The sequence below is a fragment of the Thamnophis sirtalis genome, unplaced genomic scaffold (assembly GCF_051295495.1).
Source record: "Thamnophis sirtalis isolate CommonGarterSnake01/CBP01778 unplaced genomic scaffold, rThaSir2_p1.2 scaffold_1, whole genome shotgun sequence".
NCBI lineage: Eukaryota > Metazoa > Chordata > Lepidosauria > Squamata > Natricidae > Thamnophis > Thamnophis sirtalis.
Window position 1 is genome coordinate 129068132 of NW_028261381.1, and position 17806 is coordinate 129085937.

The 17806-nt window shown below is 38.7% G+C and overlaps 1 protein-coding gene across 1 annotated transcript in view; it reads left to right on the top strand.

The window, feature by feature from the left end:
- The window catches only part of ADCK1 (aarF domain containing kinase 1), a 107180-nt gene that overhangs the window by 42610 nt on the left and 46764 nt on the right, over window positions 1–17806 (top strand). Inside the window, exon 3 of the mRNA XM_087726759.1 lies at window positions 10584–10787. Coding sequence (XP_087582885.1) covers window positions 10584–10787 — 204 coding nt within the window. The remainder of the gene's footprint in view (window positions 1–10583; window positions 10788–17806) is intronic.

Here is a 17806-nt window from a genome sequence, read left to right on the forward strand (position 1 = left end):
TTCAAAAACACCAAATGCACTCAAGTATGCGGTAATTCTTTTGTGAAGCCTGCCTTTCACAGCCAGCCTTTCAAACCAGAGACTAACAAGGTCATCAGTGGTGATCAGAAATTTGTTTCTGGTGATGATCAGCAGAGTGTCCAGTATATCGTGCCAGGCATGATGATTTTACAAAATATTCACTTGCAATAGTAATAGCAATAGCACTTAGGCTTATATGCTGCTTCACAGTGCTTTACAGCCCTCTCTAAGGGGTTTACAGAGTCAGCATATTGCCTCCTAACAATCTGAGTCCTCATTTTACCCACCTCATTTTCCCAATGCAGGTAAATAGAGAGTATCTTGTTCAGGATAATGACAGAATAACAATGCCAGTCTGTTCTATGCTGTGTTGAACCATCAGTGTCATGGGTGGGAGAGGAACTTCTATAAACATAGGGCCTTTCTTTACAACTAAGAAGTGTTATCCACTCAACTTTGAGTTGGCAGGAAACTATACAGGCATGGCATTTACTGTCCACATTGCTATTCCTCATCACTACTACTAGTCACTTGACTTTCCTCCAAGATAAAGGATGACAAAACCCTACAAAGTTAATATACCTTGAATGATGTTGGGAAATATTACTTTAACAATTCTAGTTATGAATTACTTAAGTCTGTCTCATCTCTGGATCAGGGGTGAGATGAAGGTAATGTTGTTAGGACACAGCTAGCAAATGATGTTGGCAGAACATGGGCTAGGTGCAATTGAGGACAAGGCTATAAATATATACCTATCACTTTAGGTGTCAGATAGAGAAAGAATTCTCTTCAGCTTTATGGAACAGGAAGCCTTAATAAAAGGTAAACTACTATTGTCTATTACAATGATGGCTCACCTTTTTATCGCCACGTGCCGAAAGCATGCGTGCCTGCCCGCCCCCATAATGCAATGCATATGTGACACATCCCTGCCCCTTGCAAATGCATGTGTGACCGCCCCATGGCCCCTGTGCATGTGCATGCGACCCCCCCCGTGCCCTGTTTTGTGCCTAGTAGACCTCCCTGCAGCTTCCTGGGATCAAATGCGGGTAGCAAGGGGCGCCGCACCCCCATGCTTCCCACCCCCCCACATGCACGCTGACTCCCGCGCACATGCACATGTGATCCCCCACATGTTTGTGTGTCTCCCGCATGCGCCCTGCGCTGCGCATGCACGCCAGAGACCCAAAAGTCAGCTGGCTGGTGGGAGGCACATTTGCATCATGGTGCATCTGAGCTGCGGCAATGGCTTGCGTGCCCGCAGAGTGGGCTCTACGTGTTACCTATAGCACATGTGCCATAGGTTTGCCATCATGGGTCTATTAAGTCTGTCCAGATTAGAATGTGCCAAATTGTATGATTGTTAACAATTTGAGGGAACCTTATGAGCAGAAACAAAGAAGGAACTTCAGATGATGTCACTGCTGATTATTTTTTTCCAAATGAAATTAGCAACAGTTATCACATCACAATAGTATTCTTCAGAACATCAGTATAAATGACTTAGACAAATGTTTTTTGTGAGTTGGCACTCGTTTTAAAAATGTATTGCCCAGAACACGTGACCCTAAACATTCAGCTCAAACGCTAGATGATTGTTGCTTGAAAGTACAACACAATATTATTGCAGCTTGTTCAAGGTTTTCTTCCCTTTCCAAAAGAAGCTTATGTTATCTTAGTTTACTCTATTGGTGTTTAGGTATTTATTCTGAATTGCTCTTGACTGAAGTTAGTAGAAAGTGCTACTGATGCTGCTGTTTTCTGTTACAAAAACTTCCATCATTCTGAAGATTTTGTAGCCACCCACACTTCTGAATCTGAAAAAGCTTATTGGGAGGAGTTCCCAACCTCATAATGTCTTCTCTTGCAATTTAATTAAGGCATAGAAAGTTAGAGGCTGCCAACCACCTAGATGATAGTACAACGAAGACAAACATCCTTACATACCCTTGGTTACTCATTCCTAAACTAATGCAAAATTATTTTGAACAAATATTATCAAATTTTCTTTGGAGGACATTTCAAAACCAAGGGTTTTTTATTAGGCTGAAAAAGAATTAATAACAGAATTGCAGGATAATTGGTGCCATTAATGAAAATTGCTTCTTGAAATTTTATACCCTTTTGGTGGAGAGATGAACTGAATCCTCCGAATTTCTCCAGGACGGATGGAGCCATCACCAGGATGCAAATTTTTGTCACAATGAGCAATGCAAGTTCTTCCTTTTTTGTACAGTATATGTATACAGTATGTGTCACAAAAATTTACAGATTTGGGAATGATGCTGATTTTATATCATCCCCCATGCTTTTGATTTAATAATATAAAAGAGCGGCATGATTAGGCTTTATTGTAAACATTATTGCAGTTTTGAATAACCATAGGGTTATTCTGGAAATATGGTGCATAGTAACTTTTCTTTCTATTTCTTTAATATAGATCTCTGATGCAGATGTTGTGGCCCATACATACAAAGTGTAAAAGTACTGACACATCCCTGCACATTTTTTGTTGCCTATTTGGATCAGCCCTCAGTGAAGGGAATCAAGTGTTTTTATGTAACATTAAATTGGTGTTTATTCTTATCAATCTCATCAGTAGACGTTTTCCAGAATGATCTGTGCTCAATCTGGTCCTTCAAGCCTTCTTAGCCATACACCTATTCATTGGGTCCATCCATCTTGTTTCTGAATGTGTTCTTCATCTCTTTTCTTCCACCTGTTCTAGCATCACACACTTCCCTAGAAGTGCATAATATAACCAGAATATGAATCATTGAGTCTGGTCATTTGTGGCTTGAGTGAGATCCTAAGTTAAATTTTAGAGATATTAGAAAGTATATATATAAATGAAAAAGGAAATGATCTATTTTGCTCAAGGAGGAGGAAAAAGAAGAAGAAATCTTTACTAAGGCAATTTCAGGTTGAAGTGTTTTCTGGAAATTTGAAAGCTGACATATTTTGTAAACCTTTAGTTGAACCACTGAAAAGGTTGCTTTAATATGCATTATGAATTTAAAGATGAGAAAATGTATGATACTTTTTATTTAGTTATGGGTTCTTTCTGTGCAACTGGGATTTAATCAGAAATTTTCTAATTCAAATCCAGTGTTTTAGTGATTGAATGACATTGATAAGTGAAAATAGGTGAGGTATTCCAAATTCAATGGGCTTTTTCTGGATTGGCTCCAGGGCTCTATATTCCCGAGGAAGCCATTGACCACAAAATTACTCATTTTGCATATATGAATGAAATGCTCAAGGGTACTATAAGGTAGTCCCACTTTGGAAAATTTCTCAAGAAATTGTTTTTTAAATATAATTAAAATGAGGAATCTATTATGTTTTATTGGTATTTAAAGACCAGTTCTTTCGACATACATTAAATCTTTCCCTTAATAAATATTTGCAGCCCAGATACTTATATTAGTTATTTACCCCAAACCAAGTTAATTAATTAAAGTGTTTTTAATTAGTAAAAGGCAGATTAAAATTTCTAGGTCATTTAGTAAATAATAATTGATCAGAGCACAAATGGCCAAGCTTGGAGCAAAATGAAGATGGCATGTGGCACAAGCTGTGTATATATTAAGCTTCAATGGAAGAAGGTACAGGCCAAAGTGAGCAGAGCTTTCTTTCTTTCTTTCTTTCTTTCTTTCTTTCTTTCTTTCTTTCTTTCTTTCTTTCTTTCTTTCTTTCTTTCTTATTTATTTATTTATTTATTTATTTAAGCTTTTGATGCAGGTAGGTAGGTGGCCATTGCATTCCCGAATGTCATTCCCTCTGAACTTCATGATATTTTCGGTTTGGGTTCATGTTGGAAATCTGATGTAAAAGTTTGCACAATCACTTTGGAAAAAAGAAAAGGGGGATTATCCTCATGTATAAAGGTGATCTATCTGCACCACATTATTATACCCCCTTGTGAATTATAGCACGGAAGTTAATTCTAGGTGCCTCTTGTAGCAATTCTTCAAATTCTAATGTAACAGCATTTAATGCCACTGAATCTTTAGTTTGTAATTGCTAGATCAAAAGAAAGTTGCCAATGCATAGCCTAACACATATTGCCACATGACCTTAGACACTTAGGATTCTGAATATATAGAGTTAAATTTTAAACTTAAATTTACTTACTTAAATTTTGGGCTTGTTTTGCATAGATATGATGAATGGCTAATGAAACAACTTCTGCTAATAGGGGGATGGTTATTGAAATATTGTTTACAGCAGATGGCATGACATTGTTAGGGTGCATCCGAAAGTTAAAATCAGTTTATCTCAATCTGACCTGCTCAGATGAAGAATAATAAACTAAGAGTCAATACAGACAAGAAGGAAATTCATTTTGTCTAGGTCTGGGTAAACAATTGGCAGCATTCCAGATGTTGCTGAAGTACAACTCCTAAAACCCCTTATCGCTGACCACATTAGCTAGAAGTAGTAATTCAGCACCATCTGGTATGCCTGAACTTGCCTACTCCTGATCTAAGTGAATGCTTTTTATCCATTGCATAAAGAGTTGGAATTTCTTTAAAGTGTAGATACTGTACTTCTAGCCTATGACTTTTGACCATAGCCTATTGTGTGCTCAACTTCTGAGATTTGCTCCTGTCAGCCCGTTCCTCAGTTGTATAGTATTCATTAATGATGGGAAAATATCTAATGGGACTTATTTTTCTTGCCAAGCATTTTTTATTTTATTTATTTTTTTATTTTATTTGGTTTGTCAAACATGTACAAGATAAACATAGAAATGAACAAAGGAAATGAGTACAAATAAATGGGGACATTAGGACAGGGACGGTAGGCACGCTGGTGCACTTATGCATTCTCCCTTATGGGCCTCTTAGGAGTGGGGTGAGGTCCATGGCAGACAGTTGGAGGTTGAAGCTGTGGGGGTTTGAGGATGTAACAATGGAGTCAGGTAGAGCATTCCAGCCGTTGACCATTCTGTTGCTGAAGTCGCATTTTCAGCAATTGAGTTTGGAACAGTTTACCTTTAGTTTGTATCTATTGTTTGCTCGCATATTATTGAGGTTGAAGCTGAAGTAGTCATTGGCAAATAGAATGTTGTAGCAGACAATTTTGTGTACTATGCTTAAGTCATACCACAGGCAGCATAGTTCCAGGTTTTCCAAGCCTAAAATTTCATAGGTAAATATTCATAGATTTTTCATAGGTAAATATTTCCAGCCTGTGAAGTAGCTCCTTTGTAGGCTTGGGCTACGATGATAGTGATGGAGAGAAAGGGGAGAATTATTTCTGTAAGTGTTTTTGCTCAGCTGAATTGTATTCTGGCTGGCCTTCCAAGTATGGAGCTGGCACGTCTGGATTGGAATAGAGAGGAATGCATTTGTGCAGATAATCTGGGCATTTCATTTTCTCAGACTGAATCAACCTGCACGGAGGAAGTTGTGTGGGGAGAGTAATTCCTCATTCATCTCCCCTCCACCATTTAGGATTCAGATCAGAAAACTGAGCTTCAGGCAGGAGGAAAACATGATGAGGTTTCAGTGTACAAAGAGAGGAGAGATTCAAAATTATATTCCCTGAGGTGAGAACAGAAGGAATGAATCTGTCTTTTTTTTCCCCATGAGAAGAATAGGTATTTAAGTACAATTATAACTGTTGTTTTTGCTGCAAAAGACTGATCTCTTTTGGAGAACAAGCGTTCTTGCCTCCCCTCCCCCACATGTTTATTTAAGATCACTATCTAAAGCAATCCTGCCTGTTACCCCTTTGTGTTCACTGTTTCCCTTTCTAATGATTGCAAGTTCTCATGATATCCTAAATTTGGGCTAATGAAATACTGAATGAAAGCCCTTGATTGAGAGCCTGAGAGTGGTTACTGGGCCAGTGATGGATGCTTGGGGTCCTCCACGCAGAGTGAGAGTCAAATGGAGGGGGTTAGATGAATTGGCCATCCTCCAGCGGGCCAGTGAGAGGGACCAGTTTAGGAGGGAGGATGCTGTGCATGTCCGGGGCGGGTGGAATGGAGAGGTGAGAGCCATGTCGGTGCTGAGACCTTGAGCTTAGATCCCTTCCTCATCTGTCTCCCAAGGATGTCTGAAGGGGGAGGGGGATGGCAGAGCTCTTTCCCTTGAGAGGTCAGGGTGGGAGGAGGAAGATCACTTCTGGAGACTGAGGGTGCGACAATGCATAAAAGTGGTGACAGGCATGGGTTGCTGCAAGAGCCAGAGGACAGGCCATTAAAGGGGACATCCCCCTAATGTTTAGAACTGATGGATGGAGGACCCTATCAGTCAGGGAATTTAGGCAACCATGGTCCAGGAGAAGAGCCTTTTCTGCTGTGGTTCCTGCCATTTGGAACAAGGTAAGATCAACACCCACCCTTTTGGCATTCAAAAGGAGTTGAAGACCTGGCTCTGCCAACTGACCTGGAGTCCCAATGGGGATGGACCATTCTGCAGGTGGTTAATAGACCAAAATAAAGTCCCATCTTCCTCCCAGGTGCATCTTGTTCCCTTCCACCCAATCTTTGTCAATTTTAAATTATTTTGATATTAATATTTTTGACTTTAATATTTTAAGTTTGTATTGGTTTTTAATTATTGTTAGATGCCTAGAGTCATCTCCAGGAGAGATGAGCAGCATAGAAGTTGAATAAATAAATTCAAATAACATGCTTTGCTAAAAGAAATCACATTACAACGTGAAGTTGGGTTGCCACAATACATATAATATTGGGTGGTTTAGTTTTGATTGAGAAAACTAACAGTTAATGAAATTCTTTCAATAGCTTACCCTCCCCAAAATTGGCCTTGTATTCCAACTCTCAGGCTGGGGGTGAAATTATACGCCCCTCAGACAGGGTTCGCAATTTGGGGGTCCTCCTGGACCCACAGCTGACTTTAGAACACCATCTGTCGGCTGTGACCAGGGGGACATTTGCCCAGGTTCACCTGGTGCACCAATTGCGTCCCTACCTGAACCGGGAGGCTCTCAGAACAGTCACTCACGCCCTTGTGACCTCAAGACTGGACTACTGTAATGCGCTCTACATGGGGCAGCCCTTGAAGAGCATCCGGAGACTTCAGCTTGTCCAGAATGCAGCCGCGCGAGCGATTGTAGGTGCACCTCGGTACACCCACATTACACCTATCCTCCGCGAGCTGCACTGGCTGCCTATTGGACTCCGGACGCGCTTCAAGGTGCTAGTCATTACTTTTAAAGCCCTACATGGTATCAGACCTGGGTACTTGAGAGACCGCCTCCTGCCAATTACCTCCCTACGACCAATTAGATCCCACAGATTAGGCCTCCTCCGGATTCCATCAGCTAGCCAATGTTGTCTGTCGACTACCCGGGGGAGGGCCTTCTCTGTGGCTGCTCCGTCCCTCTGGAACGATCTCCCCGTGGAGATCCGGACCCTCACCACCCTTCAGGCTTTCCGTAAAGCCGTCAAGACCTGGCTGTTCCGGCAGGCCTGGGGCTGATGAGTTCCCAGCCCCACTTGAGTTGTTGCGGCTGTTGTGAAGTTTTCTTTTTAATCTGCTTTTTTGGATTTTGTCTCTGTCTTGTTTGTTTTCTTTGTATTGCCCCTATTCCCTATTGGTTTGTTAGCCGCCCTGAGTCCCTTTGGGACTAGGGCGGCATACAAGTTTAATAAACTGAACTGAACCCTCACAAATCCCATTTCAGGATTTTGAAATAATCAGTTTGGTTTATAGTCTCTAGTATCTTACAAGAAGAGGTCAGCTCTGAAGAGTGGAAATTGGATGTATCCCAAGCCTATTCCTTGGACTCGGAGAACAGCTTTTACCTAGGATACATGGGACAAGTTGCAAGGTCCCGAATAGACCAGGGACTGCTTTTGTCCCATCCTTGTAGCTGCTGCAATAAACTTTTTGGGACTACATAGTTGAGTTCTGTTTTTTAATGCTATCTTCTAATTCTTTTCAACTAAATTGTATAACAGGCTTTCTACTGTACTGCAAATATAATGTCACCACAAACAGCGAGATGGGTGGTATATTAAACAAATAATCTTCGTTAACCTGATCTCTTTTCCTGGAAGCATCATTTAAATGATGTAATAACACTTCAATTTCTGTGTAGCGTCCATGGTGATTCATCTCTAACTATGATGCCAGTGTGGCCCTCTATGTTCCCTAAGCAATATTAATGCGTGCACTGCATGATAATATGCTTTGTTCTTCATTACATACAAGAGTTGACAAATCATCCATTCAAGCCAAAATTCTATATTTTGGCCAGTTTCAAGGAAGTTTTGATGGTGATGATGATGATGATTGATGATGATGATAATGCTATCCCTTCAAGCCTTTAACAACTATTATACTTGGATTTTGTTTCTTATTCAATATCTTCTTACAATTGACTTTTTTTAATATGTTTGTTTTTTCCCATACTTCCAATGTTGTAATAGGCTTAATTGTACAGTTTCATTCTTTTATTTTTATACAATTTGTTCTGGTTAGTTCAGTCTTTGAAGAGCAAAAGGATTTCCCCCCTCTGAAAGCAGCGTAAGCCATACCAATGGAAAATCATGCAACCTTGAAATAATCTTCATGGTAATTTTCAACAAGGACATCCATTCACTACTCTTTTGCTGTATTTTATGCATTTTATTTGGCATGTTTTGAACCTCAATTCAAGTTACTGTACTTTCTTGGGGAGATATTCCATAGCCCGGGAGATATACAGGAGAAGACACCCTCCTGTCTATCCAAAAAGTAGGCCATCTGGCAGAGATGTGTTCAAAAAGATCTCTGCTAATCTGAGGAATTAGAGAGCTTCATAGTGGTAAAGGCAGTTCCTTAGATAATTGGGCTTTAAGCCATTTAGGACTTCAAAAGTCAACAGAAGCACTTTAAACTGTGGCCAGTAAGGAAATGGCAGCCAATGCAGATCTTTCAATAACACGCAACATATGATTCCTATCCCTTGCATTCTGAACATGCCAGGTGTCATCGTTTGCACCAAGTGCATGAGAAATGTACTGCAGTAATCAAGATGTGGGGTGAATAATCATTGCTGAAATCAGAAGCAGGTCACAATTGGCACACTACCTGTAATTATGCACACATTTTGATTTTTACAGCCAACACTTGCAAATGCAGCGACCTTCAGGGATCAAAAACATTTCCACACACCATCTTTTGAAACAATCTCTCAAGTGTTCTACGGTTTCTCCTTCTGTCTCAGCATTTAAGAAATCAATGTGCCTCTTCTAAACACATTACTGATCATTATTGTTCAACCTAGGATACTTACGGGACTAGTATGCATGTATTCCTTTGTCTCTAATTAGACAAGAGTTGTTGGCTGGTAGTATTTTACTATGTCTTTGCAATGCTGTAGGTTGTGATTTCCTTGATGTTTCCTAATAAGTGGCTATCAAAAATGTTTTTGAGGCAGCGTTTTTTAGAAAACAAATTAGCATGTTTAAATGTATATGGGCAAGTACTGCATGTTCCGAGCAGCCTCGCCTTCATGTATATATTGTAGAGCTACAAGGAATATATATTTTTGCTTAGTGACATGAGCTATTAAGAATATAAAGAATTGGGGATAAGATGGCCTTTTTTCTTCTCAAATATACCCATCTTGCCTTTCTTTTCCCCTAGAATACAGGTTAACTCTGGAAAGCTATAGATAGTCCTCTCTTATTTTGGCTGGCTGCTGATTGCACCCCCCTCCCTTCTCCTCTGCTGGAGACAGTGTTGAGGACAATTATCCAAGCTGCATAAAAACTGTTTCCCTGTAATGAGTTGAACTCCTTGTACTGTGACAAACTGCCCAGCTGCTCTGACTTCATCCCTTCCTTTTTCTACCTCCATCTGCACCTTTTCCATTCCATTTTTTTTGAGGGGGAGGGTGTCTTTTTTTCCTTTGCCCTTTTGCACCTCTGCTATTCAGCGAGAGGAAAGGGATAAACAGTCCAGTCAAGGAGTTAAAATGTATAAAACAGGTTCTTTTTGTCTTCCTTAAATCATACTACAGGTGGTTGGGGTTTTTAATGATGAAAGCGTACTGCTTGTTCTGAGAGATTCCTGGTGGTGACCTTGCCCTTTGGCATGCCCATACCAAGAAAGCTCACAGAGGCATGTAAAATAGAGGGCCCAAGCAGAAACTGAACAGCTGTTAAGCATCAGATTTTGAGGGGTGGAGCTTGCGTCCACTTCTTTTTGCCGCATATGTTTGAATAGCCTTAAGGAATATATATCAGGGAGTCCTGGAAACACTCATGATTAATCAAACATTTTAAAGTCTGCACGTGCTGTAGGTGTCAGCTCCTACTGATTCATTTTTGGGGCTAATGCAGGTGCAGTGCAGACATTGCAAACAAGAACATTGACCTGGGATTCTTTTAGTGGGGAGAGATGCCTGCTTTTTTTGTCTGAAATGTGCTTTCTATCCTAATGATCCAATTCAGGAAGCTTCCTGATTATACTATTATATTTCAACGACTTGGAAGAGGATATATGGAAGGATGCACTATACAATTTGGAAAAAAAAGGTTTCAAGCAAAGTTTCTGACTTTTTCAACCCCCCCCCTCTTCTCTCTGCAGGTGCATCTGCGTTCTGCAGAACGTCTCCGAGATTTATGCTGTGCCAACCGAGGTACCTTCATCAAAGTAGGACAGCATCTGGGGGCTCTTGATTACCTCTTGCCTGAGGAATATACCCGCACCCTCAAGATTTTGCACAGCCAAGCTCCTCAGAGCAGCAGGCAGGAAATCGAGCAAGTGATCCAGGAGGACCTAGGCAAAGGGGTATGTCAGGCAATTGGCCTTTGTTGGCTGTCATTCAAGCAAGGCAGCAGAATGTAGTTTGATTAGTCTTAGGGGCCTGCTTAGTGGTTTTCTATTAAAGAAGACACAGTTATACATAAGAGTTATGCATTTTCTGCTTCTTTTCACCCCCTGCAGGTTACAAGCATTTTCCTCAACACAAAATAGTACTTCCCCTGCAGAAATACTCCCATATTGTTTTTTTGTATGTGTGTTTGTCTCTGGGTTTTTTTCCAGTGCTCAAAATGAACTCTCGTGTCTTTTAAAACGCTGGCTCTTTTTTCTAGTTCTCTTGTCTGTTTTGATTGCTTTGTATTGAGTTCAGCTGGTGATTGTCACAGAAAATCTGTTAAAGCTTGCACAATTGTCAGCGACAGGGTAAACTGACTGCATTATTTTGTATATATTAACTTATTGGGGTTCCCCCCCCAACATTCATTTCTGGAGGTCAGGATGGCATGTCTTATTAAGGCTAGCTGTAGGAGTTTTCTGTTCAAGACCGACAGTATTTACTGCAAACAGTGGTATTAACAGTGGTATTGCAAAAGTCCAGTTAGTTCAAAAGGATCCAGGAGTGAATTGCTGAATCTGGAATGTAGAATAGATGAGTGGCATAAATAGAACAAAAAAAGGAAAGACTGTCAGGAATCCAATTACTTGATAAGACTGATGCCAATTTGGGGTCACATTGTGTCCTTAAGTTAAATCCAAAGAAATGATCTGATTGGCAGCAGTTTTAACAATTGTCCCATGGTGAATTGAATAAGAGCATAGTTCATAGACTGAAGAATGTGCTTAATGCAGATGTGGGACAAGTGAGCCAGCTTGGTCTAGTGCAGGGGTCTCCAAACTTGGCGATGTTAAGAATGGCTGGGCAATTCTGAGAATTGAAGTCCACTACCCTTAAAGTCAACAAGTTTGGAGATCCCTGGTCTTGTGGTTAAAGTGCTGATCTAGAAACCAAGGCACTGTGACTTCTAGTCCCACTTTAGACATGAAAGCTGGCTTGGTGACTTTGGGTCAATCATTGTCTCTCAGCCCAATTCATTTCACAGGACTCTTGTGGAGAAAAAAAGAGGAAGAAGGAGCACTAGATTTGTTTGCCACCTGGAGTTATTTTAAATAATAAAGACAGAATAAGAAAAACCCAGGAGTGCTAAGATATACGGTAGTGGCATAGAGGATCATTGCGAAATACACAAAAGGTAGGCAAAGCAATCTGGCAGGCTGCAATGTAGTAAAAATGATTTGGTCTGGCTATTCACGGCAGACCTTCTGCCTAACTAGCATAGAATGGCTTGTGACCCTTTAAGACTGAACTGCCAAGCTTTCTTTTGCTACTGCAGGATTCCGGCTGAGAGCAGTTCGAATCCCAGAAGCAACTATTTTAGAAAGGGACATAGTTGCAACAAAGCAGGATTCAGACACTGTCGTTTATTACTCCGATCATATCATCACCTTGTTATCTTCTCTTTCCAAGTGTTCCAGAAGTCCTTTAAGACATGGCTCTGCTCTCAGGCTGGGGTTAAGGTGCATGTGGAGCCCCAGTCATGTTTTTTTAATGTTATTATTGTCCAGGCAGTTATGTTTTGTTATATTTTTAATTATGTTTTGCTTGTGTGTGTGACATTGTTTAAACTGCACAGATTCTTTTTGGAATCAGACAGACCTTATAAATGTTGTAAATAAATAAGTTAGTACAGCGCAGACAGAAGAGGCCTCCAAAATGTTAGACACCTCATTGGGGAAAACACTTTGGCTGAAGTGATTTTCATATCTGGCAGCTCATAAAGTTGGAGACAGATTTCTCCTAGAGAAAGTAGAAAATGCAGGTGAAGCCCTTGCTGTCTTATAAACTCTTCAACAAGACAGTGATCTCCCTTTTAAATACCTGTTAGCTAAGAGACCGTCATGGCTTGGACATTTGACAAGCATGCCTATTTTGCTCAATCACTGTCAGTTCAGATTCCTGACTTTCAGTGTTTGGAAAAGTTCTCCTGGAGAGAGAAAGTCATCTTTTTGGAAAGTTCTTTCATTTTTCGTACCTCTGACCTAGAACCTATAAGCAGAAGATTGTAGAAATAGCTCTGTTGGTTCTGGCCAAATTTATCATGGTCCAACTTTTTGCTTCTTATGTGATCAACAGCCTCCCATCACTGTTTCTTTGCAAAAAGTATTATGCTGTCTGTAACTAAGAAGTAACATTGGGTCTTCCAGCCCAATTGTCCTCAATAGGCCTGTCCTTCAGAAACTTATCCCTGTTTAAGTCATGAAGTAAGTTGCTATCATTACACTTTGTGGTAACAAATTCCACAGATTAAATATATTGTGTGAAGCATTTCTTTCTGTTGCCTCTTCTAAACCCACTTCCAATCATTTTGAATGATATCTCAGCCTAGAATTTGAGAGAAAAACTTTTCAATATTTATGCATTCCAAGCATGCATGATTTTATATGCCTCAGCCATGTCCCTATTTCCATTCTAAGTTAAACTCCTCAAATTTCTAGCTCTTTTTCCAGAGAAAGTGTTCTAGACCCTGATCAAATTGGCTGCCATCTTCTGCACAAGCCTCATTTCATCTCCATTTTGCCAAATGACTCCTACTGAAGGTGTGTTTCCTTCAGGACTTTCTCCGCATCCCATCAGAAAACACAGCAAATGCAAATGAAATTCTAAACTCATAAAACATGGGGAAAAGGAGCAGTGGTCGGGCAACATGTATTATCTGTGACAGAGCCATTGAGGTTTCTTCCCCTTGAAGAGCAGCTTCAGCTAAAAGCAGCAGAAAAGTTGCTGTTGGCAGAAAGCTATTCATGGGCAGTTTGTGCTGCTCCTCGCTGCACTTTACCATTTCCAGATAAGCACTGTCAGCCCTTTACATTTGCACGCTCCTTAATTAACCCCTAAGTGAAAAATAAATAAATCCCTGTAATAACAACATAAATCGTTGCTGCCTTTCACACTGAAGCCATTTGGTATCAAAAAAGCTGTGTCATTGTTAACTCTTTGGAACTGGGAATTACAATGACTTTCAAGCACTCTTTGCTTTCTCTATCTTCCTCTTCACTGAGGGTCATATCCCAAGTCTTTAATACAGGAAGGGTCAACATAAACCACCAGCAGGAATAACTAAAGAGAACCAAAGTAAGTGCCCAAACTTGGAGGCATTTTCTATATTTGGAGGAATGCAGTTTGGGTGATAATTAGAAGATATTTGTGTGCACTTAATTCATGTATTAAAACATACCGTGCATCTCTGTCATACAAGTGAAACTTCGTTCAGTGGCTATATCCCATAATATATACATCTTGATTAAGTAAACTATGTTCTAGCCCTCCTGCTGGGCAATCCTAGCCTATGTAGTTAGTTTCTGTTTATGCAGAGTTGTCATGCAGCTCAAGAAATTGAGTTATTTGCATAGACTATGTAAGCCGCCCAAAGTCATCTTATAGGATAAGATGACTTATCCATATAGCCACGGATAAGTCAATCATAGATGAGTATGCTGTGTAAAAACAACTTGTATTATTCAGCCACCCACCAAATGGCTTCCATCTTAATCTATGATGTGCATAAAGAAAGCAGGTATATTAGCATGCAGCATTTAGTTTTGTTTAGTTCCGCTCATAGGCCTTTGACTGAACAGGGACCTTTTCCTTCTGGGATGAATACATTTTCAGCTGCCAGTGAGCCATCCCAGTCTTTTTCAACATTTCAAAAACCAAAAAGAGCCCTAACCCTAATCCTAACCCTCCATGCCTCATTAGTTCCCAGTGAGGAAGTCTAAATCTCTTCTCAGCCATAGATTTTCTTCTTGGCATTTCTTCACTCTCATGGTCCATGCCAGGTAGATATTTAGTTTTAAAGAGATGGAAAGAAAACAATAAAATATCAGGAAGAGAATAAATGGAAAAAGAAAGAATGAATAAGCAAAAAGAGACAAGGCACAAAGGAGATGGATTATGGTTTTGAATTGTTTTGAGCTGAGATGACTTTGGTGTTTCTCTGAAAGATTTTATTTGGAAGATGAAATGCAAAGTATTTCCTATCTGTTGATCACTGAATACACATCAATAATGTTTTTTTAATAATCTGGATCATAAAATATTTCAGTACTCTTCAATTTTGGGGGGAGGATTGTCTGAATCATAAAATATTTCAAATATATAATCCAGATACCTGCTGTAGTAACAGTCTTCAAGTAAACCTTTTTTGGCACATGGTATCAAATTTGCTATTGTTGATGTAGCTTAGTTTCCTGAAAATAACTGGCTGTGTCTCCTAATGTTTTGATATTATTCCCAGTGTTTTTAACACCTATATATTTTTTGCCTGAAAGCTGAAGTGTTTCCAGGCAGTAATGTCAAAGGCTGAATGCCTGGTGCTTTAACCACTAGACCAAACTGGATGATTGATGATGATGATGATGATGATGATGATGATCATCATCATCATCATCATCATCATCATCATCATCATCATCATCATCACAATAGCACCTTAATGGATAAAAATAAATAAGGGATAAAAATAAATAAAGCCATATCTATACCAATACATCTCAACATTCAAAGTAAGCCTTTCTGTGGGGTCAGATAGAAAAGCCAGATTAAGAATGCTTTTCAAAATGAGCAAACTTTTATACAAATATAGAAGTAGATGTTAAGAAGCAACTTCTTGGCTGAAATTTTTATTAAAAAAAATAAATAAAAACAGTTCCTGATTCTGATGTGAATGCAAACCTTCATTCTTATCAAATATTCTCTCTGTCCAATTCAGCACAGCACGAATAGGTATAATATTCTAGTTGGGGGATAATGGTAGTTAATGTGGAATACATATAGAGAATGTCAGTTTGGGACAGACTAAGATAAATGTTTATTGTGTCCTTATCAGGTATGTAAAAGCCTCTGTCACATGGATCTTCCTTGTTCGATCAAGACTTTGTTCTTCAGTGAAAGTCAATTCAATTATCTTATCACTAAATTAGCATCATTAATACTGTCATGTAGGAAAAAGGGAATTTTAAAGATATATTTAGAAGATCAAGTGTTTGTAGCATCTACAGTTTAAAACTAAGGAATACTTTGAATCTGTCTAAACTAAGGTGCACTGTAGTAATTATTTTTTATCAAGTTGAAACAATCTGCTATTAGGGACATATGGCAACTTCCCAAAACAAAATATATTCCTCTCTTTTTCCAAAACCCCATGATTATATTTGGAGATATAATTGATCTTGTCAAAGAAGCCATAAGCAATAGTCAGGCCAGTTCCCTTTTGTTGCACAATTTACTACTTAAAATGGTCACTCCTGGAAAATTAATGGTGGACTGAAAATGGTCATGGTGGAAAGAGGAGTTGGTGAATAAATTGGTTTCTCAAAACTCTTATCTGGAACAAGGAGAAGACTAGGATCAACCACAAGTTTGCTTCATACAGAGGTTCACTGTGAAGAAATTCTAAAATATTGAGCTTCAGCATGTTTTAGAACTTGGGAGCTGGAGTTAAAATTATCTTGGTTAAACAATGATTAGATACCTTCAGTTAGACACTGGGTTTGCCCATTTTCTTTCTTAACTATCTTAGGAAATGGCTTACTACTAACTTTTTGGATGTTAAGAACCTGCAGTTTTATTCTGCTGGGAGAGTTTCCTTCTATGCTTAATGAAAGAAGTTTTGTGTGAATTTAAAAATAAAAAAGTGTTTCTTGAGTAACAGCAAATTCAGAACTAGAATATATATAGATTTTGAAATGAATTGTAATAAAATCTCTTGTGGGAAAGTTTTGCTAATTGGGAAATAAACACATGATAAGAGGGGACTTTGAAGGTTGAATTAGAGAGAACTAAATATTACAGTTGAAGAAATAACCCAATGGAGCTGTAAAATAATATATAGAAGAAATTTGGAAACAAATTACCCAGACTTTAGTCCTTAGATTGTCTGGCATCTAGAAATGGAGTTAACAGAGGCTACAGAAGAGGGACAGATTTTACTAGATAAAATAGAGATTATTAAGGCTGAATGTGGATCTGAAAATGGATTTTAAAATGACAGACTACAAGAGCAAAGTGGAAAAATGGCTACAATTGATTTACAGATGAAACTGATGTATTAACAATTAAAGGGGATATACAAAAATAAATTAGAAGAGTGACTTGGAAAAGTTTCTTTTCTTGGATTTTAACTAGTGAGGAAGTTTTGGATTTAAACTAGAGACAAAGAGAAAGTGATAAGAAATCTGCTTCTGAGACATTATTTGAAGGAATGAAAGATCAAACTGTTTAAAAATAATATAAAGTGATCAAGGTTAAAATACAGATATTGTGGTTTCCAATACTTATTAATGAAACTTTTTATCTACAAAATTTATAATTTGACATGTATTGTCAAAAATATAAAAATACCATGTATTAAATTGCTGTTATTTCTTGTTTGAAATTATAAATATGCAGTTAAGTTAAAGAGATCATTTAGAAAACATTTACAAAGAGATTACTTGGTAGATATGGGAACAATTTTACAATGGAAGTAATAGAATGTTAATGATCTAGCGTCAACTGGATTTCACATATTATCACTGTTTTTGTAATCTGGCTTTGCTGGTAATCTCTGGATTTTCCGGTAATTTAATAGACAAGAATCTAACAGTAAATGGTTAGTGATGGGACCAAAATAAAGAGTAGCTCAGTACCAAACAAATCAAACTTATATGTGGATTGAGATTCAGATATCTCTTAAAAGAAAATCCAAGGAGTGAAAAAAAGTAGTTTACTTATCTCTTTTGAGAAAGATAATGAGGGCCAAATGGCTCATTATCTTAGACATGAAATTCCAGGCTTGAAGAAAAGAAATCAACACATTGGGAAATATGATATTGAATATGCAAATAAATATGTTCAACAATATTCAAATATACTGTATATTCACGAATTGTATATGTGAATAAACTGTCTTGCAACAAAACAATAATTAATTAAAAGTATCACTTTTACC